The sequence below is a fragment of the Lissotriton vulgaris genome, chromosome 1_1 (assembly GCF_964263255.1).
Source record: "Lissotriton vulgaris chromosome 1_1, aLisVul1.2, whole genome shotgun sequence".
NCBI lineage: Eukaryota > Metazoa > Chordata > Amphibia > Caudata > Salamandridae > Lissotriton > Lissotriton vulgaris.
In genome coordinates, this window is record NC_141685.1 from 1,395,475,783 (window position 1) to 1,395,489,135 (window position 13,353).

Sequence of the window (13,353 nt, forward strand, 5' to 3'; positions counted from 1 at the left end):
AGTCTGACACCTGGGGGGATATTCTCAGATAATTAATTTTGCGGCTAGACTGTGTTTCTACCAGATACATCGTTACAGAAGGTAAGTAACTCATTCATTTGAAGATTTACAACTTTTTAAAGACTTTGGCTCATTGTAGCAATTCTTTAACTCTGATATGAATTACTTCTAACAGATATATTTTTTTATTGGCCTAGCTAAAAAGGTCAGCTATATTGATATTCTGATTTAAAGCTTGTAAAGGAGATTTAGAAGAACTATTTGATTTTATCAGCTGTTGTTCCACTAGCAATTTTTGAATTTCAGAATTCTCTGATTGTCTTGGTCTGCAGATGCGGAGGCTGAAAATATAATGCCAGAGAACGTAAATGAATGTCCTTCCCCAAATAACCCTTTGAAATCATGTGAATATTCTGAGAAACCGAGCAAGGTAAAATATGCACACTTAAAATATATTTAATACCTTGCACATCTGATATTCGAAGTTCGTGTAAGATGTTAGTGGATAAACTGTCAAATTTGGAGCTTAGGAACTTTGCCAAATTACCTTCCTATGAATGTATTTTGTATTGACACAATGAGGCATTCTTAGACTAATTTAAAGGTTTAAAAATATGAAACGCCATCTCTGTGAATTCATATTTGATGTAAATTGAGCATTTTAGCTATAAAGTAGTTGGGGACTCCGCATGCTGTGGTGATGCAAGTTGATTTATTGTAGAGCTCCTGTTGAATTTAGATATAACCCATGTTTTAAGATACCCTGACACCAAATTTGTAAAAGATCTCACAAACAATGTACCATAAGGCTTATGAAACACTTGGATGGGTATAGCACCTACCATCCTCATCAACAGTGTTGTTGTCACACCCGATGTTTCCAGAGTTTCACATTTATGCATTAAAGCAAATATCTTGTATGACGGTTCGCACACAGTGGAGACGACCAGGACGTCCTCCGCTGGGCTTGCTGTGATGGAGCCAGAGGACGAGGGCCGGGCGCCGGGGCCCATAGCAGGGCTGCCTGAGCTAGTCTGACGGAGCAGACGAGAGGAGCTGGCCGGCAGGGAGACAGCAGAATGGCAGACTGCTTGCGTGGAGGTTGGGGATGTGACGCACTCGTGTGGCAATGTATGCTGTGGGGAGAACAACCTTGCTCCTGCTGTGGGACGTCCTGAGACATTTTTCGAGACACAGAGGTGACCGAGTTTCTGGAGAATTGCGGACCAGTGCCCTGAATAAGCATGAAGGTGAAGGGGCGGCCTGGGCGATGGATGCGGTGAGCTGAGGACATGGCGGAAGGAGGAAACAAAGGCTGGGGATCTCCTCAGGTGTAGAGTGAACTCAGGCCCATCAACAACAGTGAAGTCTCCATATTCCCAAATTACGAGGTGGTAGTACAGAAGAGGCGGGCCTCCTTTATGTAGGTCAAGAAAGCTATCCAGGTGGAAGGTCTACAATACTCCTTAATTTTCCCCACACAACTCTGAATTATCTTTGAAGGAAAGACACATTTTTGTGATGACCCTAAAGATGCTTGGGAATGGTTAGAGTTCCAGCAAACAAATGATGGATGGAATGCTGGCAATGCAAGCATTCTCCCCCAGTCAAAGGATCTGGGTTAAATCCATCGTTCTTTTGCCCACTACGCCACCCCAGGTTGGACCCAGCCATATGCAAATCAGTCTCGACCCTGTGCCCCATAAGAACAGTCCAGACCGAACTGCCAGGCCATTCTAGTCATCAGCAATTGGATGACCGCAAACTGTCTAAAACTAAACTCCGACATAACGGAGATCATGACATTTGGCAAGCTCACCCCCACCTGGCCTGACTCCTGGTGGCCTTCCGACTTAGGCCCCTCTCCCCTCCCAGTCACTAAAGTAAAAAACCTGGGAGTACTCATTGACAACTTACTTTCTCCGCCCATGTTAATTCTATCGTTTCCTCATCCTTCTTTAAACTCAAAACCATAAAAAAGATACTCCCTTTTCTTCCCCCCAATTCTGGCAAAACCCTGGTCACCGCTTTTGTGATGTCTTCTGTAGACTATTGTAATGGACTTCTTGTCAACGCCCAACACAATGTCATCAAAAAGCTACAGTCCATACAAAATGCAGCGGCCAGAATGCTCTCAGGTAACCCAAAATTCCAACCCATCGCCCAAACTATCAAAGGTTACCACTGGCTAGCAGTGAAAAATAGGATACAATTCAAAGCCCTCTGCATTGCCTATAAAGCCTCACATAAACAGGGCCCTCGATTTCTTTTGAATCCTCTGGAATTTCATGTCCACAAACGATCGTTACGATCTATAAATGCATCTCTCATGACGGTGCCGCGAACCAGAACGGTATCATGGGGCGATCGCAGATTCACTGTATCAACAGCCAAACTCTGGCACTCCCTTGATCCCGACATCAGGTCATCTCCTACCTTGACCACTTTCAGGAAAAAAATAAAGACCTGGTTGTTCAACCAATAGTTCCCCTTTCCCTCATCTCCTCACTCTGCTTCGTCCATAGCGCCGAGACGCCCTAGGGCATTTGTTCGCGCTCTACAAATATCATACATAAATAAATAAATATGGTACCCAGGTGCCCAGGGCATAGGTACACCAGAGGTCTCCCATGGGCTGAAGCATGTATTATGCAACCCAACAGAGACCACTCGAATTTTGACTCCAGGCCTGCCATTGCAGCCTGTGTAAGCGAGTGCTAGCACCACTTATGACAGATATAGGTTTCCCTATATCTGAGGTCACTACACTTAAAACCTTAATATCGTCTCTGGTGGCTCAGTGCACTAATGCGTCTACTGGAGGGGCCTGTTTTTGACCTCATGGTCACAGGTTCAAATCCCGGCGAGTCCACTCAGCCTTTTATCCTTCTGAGGTCGATAAAATGAGTACCATTGAGTTGGGTAACAACAAACTTCTGTTATTTAGTGCCAAGATACCCGTAGTGATGAACTTGCACTTTACAAATACACGTTATGTTATGTTAAGTCACCCCAAAGGCAGGCCTATCTGAAAAAAACAAGTTACTGTTGGATTCCTTACCTTAGAATATCCCCAGGCGACAGACTGGATCCGGAAAGTTTTGCGTAGCAGTACGCCTGTGCGTCGGTAGGCGTCGTCTGCGGCTCCGCGTCAGTCGTCGGCGGTTGGTGCTGGGATGACGTCGGAGTACTTAGACGCCGCCCTCGCGCACTGACGTCAGTTCTTCTTTTTTCCGCGCCGGCAAGCGCAGATCCGGGAAAAGCAGTACTTCTTAGTCACTTTTCGACCAAACTTTTTCGATCTATTTTGATCATTTTTGGAGTCTTTGTGACTCTCGGTGCCGATAGGGATGCCCGGGTTCAAGCCCTGTGCCGATTGTAGCCGACTGATGTCGTTTCCTGATCCCCACCTTCAGTGCCTCTATTGCCTTGGGGCTGACCACGACAACCGGTCGTGCCCCGACTGCCGGGCCTTGACGTCGATAGCCAGGTGGGAGCGGTCCCGGAAGCGCCTAGAGCTCCGGCAGCCGGCCCCGCGCCGCTCACGGTCCCGGTCCAGGAGGGGGTTGAGGGACCGGTGGCAGGGCCACAGTCTTCGAAGCTCGGCGAGTTGTCATCATTTGTCGGGCTCCAAGTCCTCAGGTAAGAGGCACAAGAAGACAAAGAGGCGACCTCGCTCATCCGACTCCCCCCGACGCTCTCGCGATGGGACCGGGGTTTCGGGCGACACTGGCTCCGCCTGAGTCGCAGGCGTCGCGGCCAGCTCCATACCCGCCGGTCCCTGGGCTGAGCGCGACGCCGGAGGAGATCGATGCCTTCCTCATGGCCATGAGGTCGCTCTCTCCTCCGTCGGGTCCTGCAGGGGCGCCTTCGGGCCCCGCTGCCCCGTCTGGGAGTCCAAGCGGGCCGGGTGCTTCGGCCCCGGCGCTGTCGGGAGCTTCGGCGCCATCGGCGACTTCGGTCCCGGCGCCGAAGGGCCCCAATGGATCCGGATCCGGGTCGCCGCTGGTCGACCGTAAGAACCCGCCGGCGTCAACCCCCAGGGTGTCGCCCCGGTGCCGTCCCCGGACGGCGTCGTGCCCGGTCCCTCCCTCGGTCCGGATCCGGCATCGCTCGACGCCGGCAGAAGAGCAATTCTTTTATGATCCGGCCCCATCCTTTGAACCTGCATTTCAGGAGATTGAGGGCGAGGGAGACTAGGAGGGGTCTGAGGACCCTCTGGCACGGGAGTGCCAGTCGTATCAGGACTGGGCAGATGAGCAAGGGGAAGCCAGTGGTCTGGACACTTCGCCCGACACTGGCTTTGTCTCCCCTCCTACCGTGGCTACGGAGGAGGGGACTGCTTACAGTGTGGTGCTGACGAGGGCAGCCAAGGCCTTGGCTCTTGAGCTCCCCGTCGCGACAGTGAGATCTAACATCCTCACTGAGGTCCTTAAACCGCAGGCAAGCTCTTCGGAGCCTCTACTGCTGTTTAATGAGGCTCTCACAGACGTCCTGTTGGGCACCTGGTCCAGGCCCGCTACAGGTCCCCCTGTAGATAGGAACGTCGCCAGGCGCCACCGCCCGACTCCGGGCGACCCTAGCTTCCTGTCCACCCACCCCACCCCGAGAGCCTGGTTATCCAGGCCTCTATTTCCCAGTCCGCATTCCCAACTGCACCCCCAGATAGGGAATCCAAAAGGTATGAACAGTTCGGCAAGAAGCTGTTCTACTCACTTAAGTTTGGGGTTGTGGTCGGTCAACACTGCTTGCCTTTTGGTCCGTTACACCCACTGTCTGTGGGACACAGTTGCGGCCGTGCTGCCGGAGTGCCCAGAGGGGGCCCGGATGAAGCTCGCTCAAGCCCTTGCGGAATGGCGAGATGCAGCGCGGTACTCTATTCGATGTGGGCTGGATACCACGGACTCGCTGGGCAGGGCAATTTCCACGACGGTGACGGTTCGCCGCCACGCCTGGCTGAGGTCCGCCAACTTCTCGGCTGATGTTCAGAATACGCTCATGGACATGCCGTTCGAGGGCAGCCGCCTCTTTAGCGGCAAGGCAGACAGTGCGCTTGAGTGTTTCAAGAACTCAAGTGCTACGGCCAAGTCCTTGGGCCTGTCGGGCCAGCGCCAGCAAACTTCTGCCTTTCACTCCTTTCGTGGCCCCGCAAGGGGCACCCCCTCACGTACTGCCAGCCACGGGCCGCAGACTACCATCCAGCGCGATGGCGGACATGGTAACCGCTGTGTCGGTGCCAGGGGACAACGGCGAGGCCAGTCCACATCCACCCCCGCAGCATCTGCCTCAAGGCCTTCCTAGTCCGAGCTTTCAGGCCCATTTAACGCCAGTGGGGGCAGGGTTTGCCATCACCTCCTCCACTGGCACACCATCACATCGGACAGGTGGGTGCTGCAAATCGTCCGAAGGGGCTACTCCCTCCCCTTCGAGGCGACCCCTCCAGCCATGCCACCGCAGTACCACAGCGTGTCGGGGATCACTTGCAACTTCTGCAAGAGGAAGTTTCAGCCTTCTTGGCCAAGGGGGTCAACGAGCGCGTTCCTGGGCCAGAAGTAGGGTGTGGTTGTTACTCCTACTCCTTTCTGGTTCCTAAGAAGAGCAAAGGGGGCCTACGCCCTATCTTGGACCTGCGGAACGTCAACGCTTCACGGTTCACGGTAGGCCACGAGCACTTTCAGTTTACCGTGCTCCCCTTTGGCCTTACCAGCGCCCCTCGGGTGTTCACGAAAGTGATGGCGGTGGTCGCAGCTCATCTGCGCAGATTAGGGGTGTCAGTCTTCCCTTATCGCGTCGACTGGTTGTTGAAGGCTGGCTCGCCCCAGACAGTCGTCAGCCACCTCCAGACTACAGCCGACCTCCTGCACCTGCTGGGGTTCTCCATCAATGTGCCGAAGTCACACCTGAATCCCTCTCAGAAGCTCCTCTTCATCGGAGCGGTTCTGGACTCGGCGCAGTTTCGGGTTTATCCTCCCGAACAGCGGGTTCGGGATATTCAGGCTCGAATTCTGATCTTTCAGCCTTTATACCGAGTCTTGGTCGGGTTGACACTGCGGCTTCTGGGGCTGATGGCCTACTGCACCCTTCTGGTGCATCACGTTGTAGGAGAGTAGGGTCTGCAATCCTATGGTCACCCCAGATTTTTGCTTTTTGCTTCACTGGTTTACGACTTTCCCTGGATGTGGGCCTGCTAATCAGACCCACAGCCTAGCTGTTCTCTCTCTAAATTGACATCCATGTACCTTAGGTGCATTTACCAATTGGTATTGGGTCACTCTTGTAAGTCCTTGTACAGTGTACCATAGGTACCCAGGGCATAAGTGAACCCAAGGCCTACCAGAGGCTGCAGCATGTATTATGCCACCCCTGGATGGCCATCCAAATCTGACACAACTGGCTGATCAATCAGCTGGGGCAAGGTGGTGTAATCACCCTTTGCTATAGATATAGTATACCTATATCTAAACCTAAAATGGACACATATACTCCTGTAAGTCACTCCTATGGCAGGCCTTAACAATCCTGGAGGCAGAGTGCTTGGAATTATGTGAGATAGTGCTCTGGCATGAGCTGAGCCTGTCTGCAGCTTTCGGAACCAAGTCCTTTAGCTCTTTCCATGATAACGCTATACCATATACTCTTAAGTGCATTATAACCTCACGGTTATTGTTAACTTTGGCATAGCATTATCAAAACATGTCGAGTAAGGTGTCATACGAATTGGAATACTACTCCCTCGCCAGTTCTGGCGACGGGGGTAGCATTCCACCCTTTTAGAGGGACACGACATGTACCTAACTGTGAACCCCGGTTAAAGTTAACCCGAGCCTCAGCGTCACAAAATGGATGCTACCACCACAGACACAAGTCTGACCTCCTGCTGCTGGGAGTCCTTCCAGCGAGGACAAAGGGTTTCCTGCATTGGGAGGTGCTAGCACCACCCCAGACAGGATTTTGTGTATTGGGTAGGACAGGGCTGAAAGGAATGAGACATGCCTGGGGCACACAAGGTGTCCCTGTGCATACACAGGTCCAAACCAGTTCCTGGGGCTCTCCAGCCCCAGCTCTGGCGCAAGACCGGACAAAGGATAAGGGGTGTAACCACCCCCCCTTCCTGGTCCCACCCATAGGAGGGACCTAGTGATAGTACAACCCCCTTTAGCAGGTAAAAGGTAGGAGCTGGTCCCATTCCAAGTTAGATTAATCCTGAACTGAAACTCTACAAGAAGAAACTCTGGACTTCGACTTTCTGCCAAGAAGACTGAAGAAATCTCCCTTGTGGGCAAGGAGTGTCCACCCTGCACAAGCAAGCACCATCAGCGCCCAGCGGCTTCCCTTTGTCGTCTTCCCTCGAGGATCCAGACTTCAGAGCCCGACGAGACCCGTATTCCCAGACCTCTCCGACCTCTACCTACATCTGCAGCACAGCTGAGATCCGTGGGTGCGACGAGACACCTTGGAAGAAGCAGCACTTCGCTCCAGCACGACTTCTGAGGTAACCTCGACCAAGTGCTTTGGGGACTGAGAAGCCCCGACCCCGAGCAGCTCCTGCACCGAAGACCAGCCAACCAGCATCCACGAGATCTGCGTGGGGCCCTTCTGCCTGTTTGCTGCTCGACGCGTTGTCTGGTCACTTGCCGGCTGGCTAGTGACCTCCTAGATGACGAACCTTGAAATCCAATCTGCTGGTCTGGTTGCTCTAGACTGGCCCTTGCTTCCCTGCAAAGGAGAAGCACCCCGAACCCTCCTGGTCCACTCCAGACACCATTTCCACTCACCGCGTGGTTTGCCTTTGCCAAGGCCTGTTGACTCCAAATCCGGATCCGACACTGCCGACAGCGAGAGCCTGCGTGGGACAGCTCGTGCCTCCATCCTGGTCGTCGAAGACACCTCCGGGTCCACGTGGCTGCAGAGACAAGCGTCCACTCTTCACCTGATCGCGACAACGACATCTGGTTCCACTCCTGGTTCCCCTCCAGTCACTGGCTAGTGACTTTGAACATTGTCCCCTCTGCTTTCAGGTTCTCCTCTTCACTGATCCACCCTTGGATCACACCGGACATCTTCCTCCTGGTCGCCTGCAGCACCTTTTCTTTCAGGCTCCATAGACTTCAACGCCGGAACCCGACACGACTTCGCACCTATGCACCCGCAGCCTGTGGGTGAGGTAACAAGAGCATTTCGGTGCTCACGGGTAGATTGACTCTCCTAGTGTCCAGTTCCACAGTCGTTTTAGTCCTAACTAGTCAGGATTGTCCGTACTCACCTTTTACTTGAACTGTACTGTCCATAGACGTTATTACGCATCTCGCGTGTGAGTTCACACTCTGCACATGCGTTCCGTGGGCCTCCTATTACTTACCTAAAGTTAGGATAGTGTAGTCCCAGCGATCCTACAGCCTCTGGACAGCTCCATTCCTTCTATCGACTTTCACATTCCACTTACTTAGTATATGGTTTGTGGTGCCCCTAGGGCAACATTGTAATTGTGCAACTTAAACGTATTTTTCTTAAGAGTCTTGTCATGTGCTTAGCCCTCTGATCTCATAAAGAGTTCAGAGGTGTTTGTTAGTTAATAAATATCTTGTTTATTTTCATAACTACCTGTGTGTTGTCCTTTCATTTGGTATTCAAGGGGTTATATGTGCTAAAACAGCTGGCTTCACATGCCAAAAGAGTTTAGCCTAAGACTGCTTTGTCCATGCTACCATTAGGATAGCTGGTCTATAAGGTTGACTTACAACCAATCACCATAAGGGTTGTTTGGACTGATACAAGGTGATCATTAGAATTAGTGAGCATCATATATCAGGCCAACTTCTCGCATTCGCCAGGTGGCGGATGCGGGCTCTGCAATGGGACCTGAAGTTTCAGTGGGCCCGGCATCAGGGCAACGTGTCCGACCACGTCCTGATCTCGGAGAGCACTGCGAGACAGTTGCAGTGGTGGCTCACGGACCACGATTAGGTCAGCGGCAGATCCCTCTCCCTACCCCAACCAGAGCATGTAGTTGAGACAGATGCGTCCCTCCTGGGCTGGGGGGCCACATGGCAGAGAGGGAGATCAGAGGCCTCTGGTTTCCGGCGGAGTCCCGGCTCCACAACAACCTTCTGGAGCTGCGGGCGATCCGTCTTGCACTGAAGGCATTCCTTCCCTCTGTCCGGGGAAGTGTAGTGCAGGTGTTCACGGACAACATCACCGCCAAGTGGTACTGCAACAAACAGGGCGGGGTGGTGTTGTGGACCCTTCGTCAGGAGGCTCTGCGCCTCTGGCAATGGCTGGAACACCAGGGCGTCTCCCTGGTGGTTCAACACCTGGCAGATTCCCTGAACGCCAGGGCGGACAAACTCAGCCATCGGTGCATGATGGATCACGAATGGCAACTGAACTCGGACGTGGCGCAAGGTCTCTTTCAGCAGTGGGGAGAGCCTTGGTTAGATCTATTCGCCACAGAAGAGAATGCGCAATGTCATCAGTTCTGCGCGTTGGAATTTCCAAGGCGGCACTCGCTCGGAGATCCTTTTCGGCGCAAGTGGAGCTGCGGTCTTTTGTACGCCTTTTCGCCTATACCACTTCTGCCCAGAGTGCTGAAGAAGATCAGGCGCGACCGGGCCCAAGTCATTCTTGTGGCTCCGGACTGGGCACGAAGATACTGGTATCCCGAGCTACTCAGCATGTCAGTCGATCCCCCGATTCGTCTGCCTCTTCAGGAGGACCTTCTGTCGCAGCAGCAGGGGACGGTCCTTCACCCGAACCTGTCCAGGCTCCACCTTCATGCGTGGAGTTTGAGCGGCGGCAGTTGAGGCCATTTGACTGGCCGTCTGAAGTCTGTGATGTCATTATGGCAGCCAGGCGTCCATCCACAAAAACGGTATACGCCAGTAGGTGGAACAAATTTGTGGCATGGTGCACAGCAAAGGCTGTGGATTCACTCTCTGCCCCCCTTTCTGAGGTTCTCCTTTTTCTTCTTTCTCTTGCCCAGCAGGGCTCTGTTCTGGGCACTATCAAAGGCTACCTCTCTGCCATTTCAGCCTTCTTAAGGCTTCATGATCAGTCTTCTCTTTTCAAGTCCCCTGTTGTAAGTATATTCATGAAGGGCATCACTCACATGTTTCCTCCTGTTCCTTTCATGAAGCCTTGGTGGGACTTGAATCATGTTTTGACTTATCTGATGTGTGCTCCCTTTAAGCCACTTCACAATTGTCCTCTCCGTCTTCTTACTCTTAAGACTGCATTCCTGGTTGCCATCACCTCTGCCAGGAGAGTGAGTGAGCTCCAGGCTCTTTCTTCTAAAACTCCTTTCCTTTCTGTACATCCGGACAAAGTGGTCTTGAGGATTGAGGACACGTCTCTTTCCTGCCCAAAGTAGTTACAGCCTTCCACATCGGGCAGTCAATCACCTTGCCCACCTTCTTTCTGCCTCCGCATCCTTCGAAGGAGGAAGTCAAGTCAAGTCAAGTCAGAGAATTTATATAGCGCACTACATACCCAGAGGGTCTCAAGGCGCTTAGAGAGGGGAGGAGGATTACTTGTCAAATATCCACGTTTTAAGTTGCTTTCTGAATGCTAGGTGGTTCTGGGTAAGGCGAAGGTAAGCGGGGAGTGAGTTCCATGTTTTAGCAGCCAGGTATGAGAAGGATCTGCCTCCCATGGTGGTCTTGTTGATGCGAGGTACAGTGGCGAGGGCTTGGTTGGAGGAGCGCAGTTGGCAGGAGGGGGTGTAGAAGGACAGTCGTGAGTTGAGGCATTCTGGTCCGATGTCATAGAGTGACTTGTGTGCGTGGGTTAGTAGTCGGAAAGTGATTCTCTTATTGACGGGTAGCCAGTGGAGGTCTTTCAGGTGACTAGAGATGTGTTCGTTCCGCGGGATGTCCAATATGATCCTGGCTGAGGCGTTTTGGATTCGTTGGAGTTTCTTTTGGAGTTTAGCGGTAGTACCTGCGTAGAGGGTGTTTCCGTAGTCCAGTCGGCTCGTGACCAGAGCATGGGTGACTGTTTTCCTTGTTTCGGTGGGGATCCAGCGAAATGTTTTTTTGAGCATGCGAAGAATGTTGAAGCAGGAAGAGGATACGGCGCTGACTTGTTTGTTCATTGAGAGTGAAGAATCCAGGATGACGCCTAGGTTCCGTGCGTGGTCTGTCGGGATGGGTGCTTTTCCTAGGGCTTCCGGCCACCAAGAGTCGTCCCATGCAGAGGGGGATGTACCTAGGATGAGGACTTCTGTTTTGTCTGAGTTCAGTTTCAGACGGTTTTGTTTCATCCATTCGGCAACTTCTTTCATTCCTTCGTGTAGGTTAGTTTTGGCGGTGCTGGGGTCATTGGTGAGAGAAAGGATTAGTTGAGTGTCATCCGCGTAAGAGATGATGTTGAGGTTGTGTTGGCGGGCGATGGCCGCGAGGGGGCTCATGTATTTGTTGAATAGGGTGGGGCTGAGTGAGGATCCTTGTGGAACACCACAGATGACTTCAGTGGCCTCGGACTTGAATGGTGGAAGGCGGACTCTCTGAGTTCTTCCGGTGAGGAACGAGGTGATCCATTCAAGTGCTTTTCCTTGTATTCCGATGTTGTTGAGGCGTTGTAGAAGGGTGCTGTGGCAGACTGTGTCGAATGCTGCAGAGAGGTCGAGGAGGATGAGGGCGACTGTGTCTTCATTGTCCAGTAGAGTTCGAATGTCGCCTGTTGCTGCGATGAGGGCGGTCTCAGTGCTGTGTTTTGCTCGGAAGCCAGATTGTGAGGAGTCGAGGGATTTGTTGGCTTCGAGGAAAGCGGCGAAGGAAGAGAGGCTCCATCGTCTGGACCCAAAACCTGCGATCTCATTCTATCTGGACCGCACTCGCCAGTTCCAGATGGATGACCAGTTCTTTGTTGGTTATGTGGGCGCTAAGAAAGGATGGGCGTTGCACAAACGAACCATTTCTCGATGGGTTGTTTTGTGCATCAAGGCTTGTTATTCTCTGGCTAAAAAGGAGCCTCCTGTGGGGCTGCGTGCCCATTCCACTCAGGCTACGGTGGCTACTACTGCCCTGGGTCGGTGAGTCCCCTTGCAGGACATCTGTCAGGCAGCTACGAGGGCCTCGCTGCACACGTTTGCTAGACACTACTGCCTGGACAGCCCAGTCCGTACCGATGGCTTTTCTGGCCGTTCTGTTCTCCAGGACTTTCTGGTGTGATCATTGGTTCGCAGACCCACCTCCGGGGTTGGTATTGCTGGAGTATCTATTCTAAGGTAAGGAATCTAACACTAACCTGTTTCCTTCAGATGCACAAGTTACTTACCTTCGGTAACGATATATCTGAAAGAGGCACGTTAGTGATAGATTCCTTACCTTAGAATATCCCCAGGCGTCAGACTGGATCCGGAAACTTTTGCGTAGCAATACCCCTGCGCGCTGGTAGGCGTCGTCTGCGGCTCCGCGTCCGTCGTCGGCGTCATGAGCGCCGGGATGACGTCGTCGGAGTACTTAGACGGCGCCCATGCGCGCTGACGTCAGTTCTTTTTTCCGCGCCAGCTAGCGCAGATCCGGAAGAAGCTCTACCCCCAGTCACTTTTTGACTGAATAGTTTTTTGATCCTTTTTGATCTTCTCTTAGTCGACTGTCTCGACTATCGGTGCCAGGGATGCCCGGGTTCAAGCCTTGTTCGAAGTGCGGCCGACTCATGTCGGTCACGGACCCCCATCGCCGGTGCCTGAAGTGCTTAGGCCTCGACCACGACGATCGTACCTGCGTCCACTGCCGGGCTCTGACGTCGAAGGCTAGGCGGGAGCGGTCCCGCAAGCGTCTCGAGCTGAGGCACTCGGCCCCGCGCCGCTCCAGGTCCCGGTCCCGGTCCCGGTCCCACGGGAGGTCGAGGGACAGGTCGCGAGGTCGGAGTCATCGACGTTCCGGAAGTGGACACCGATCGTCTGGTTCCAAGTCCTCAGGTAAGAGGCATGAGAGGTCGGAACGACACCATCGGTCCTCCGACCCGCTCCGACGCTCGCTCGATGCGGCCGGGGACTCGGGCGACACCGCCCACGCGGCTCCGCGGGAGTCGCAAGCGTCGCCGCCTGCCCCACACCTTCGGGTCCCTGGGCACGGCGCGTCGCAGGAGGAGGTCGAGAGGTACCTCATGGCCATGAGGGCCCTCCCTCCTCAGTCGGTTCCCGTGGCGCCTTCGGGCCGATCAGCTCCGTCTGGAGGTCCTTCCGGGTCGGGCGCTTCGGCCCCGACGACGTCGGGTACTTCGGGCCCGGCGCCGCTGGCGACTTCGGTCCCGGCGCCGCGCGACCTTGCTGGATCCGGCTCCGGATCCGGGACCTCGCCGGTCGACCTTACGACCTCGCCGGCGCCGTCCCTTCAGGTGTCGTCCCCGGCA

General features: G+C 53.4%; 1 protein-coding gene across 7 annotated transcripts in view; it reads left to right on the plus strand.

The window, feature by feature from the left end:
* Positions 1 to 13,353, plus strand: part of KMT2E (lysine methyltransferase 2E (inactive)) — a 1,891,352-nt gene that overhangs the window by 1,807,643 nt on the left and 70,356 nt on the right. For all 7 annotated transcript variants that reach the window (XM_086966923.1, XM_086966942.1, XM_086966930.1 and 4 more), the window contains one exon: positions 333 to 430. In XM_086966923.1, coding sequence (XP_086823049.1) covers positions 333 to 430 — 98 coding nt within the window. The remainder of the gene's footprint in view (positions 1 to 332; positions 431 to 13,353) is intronic.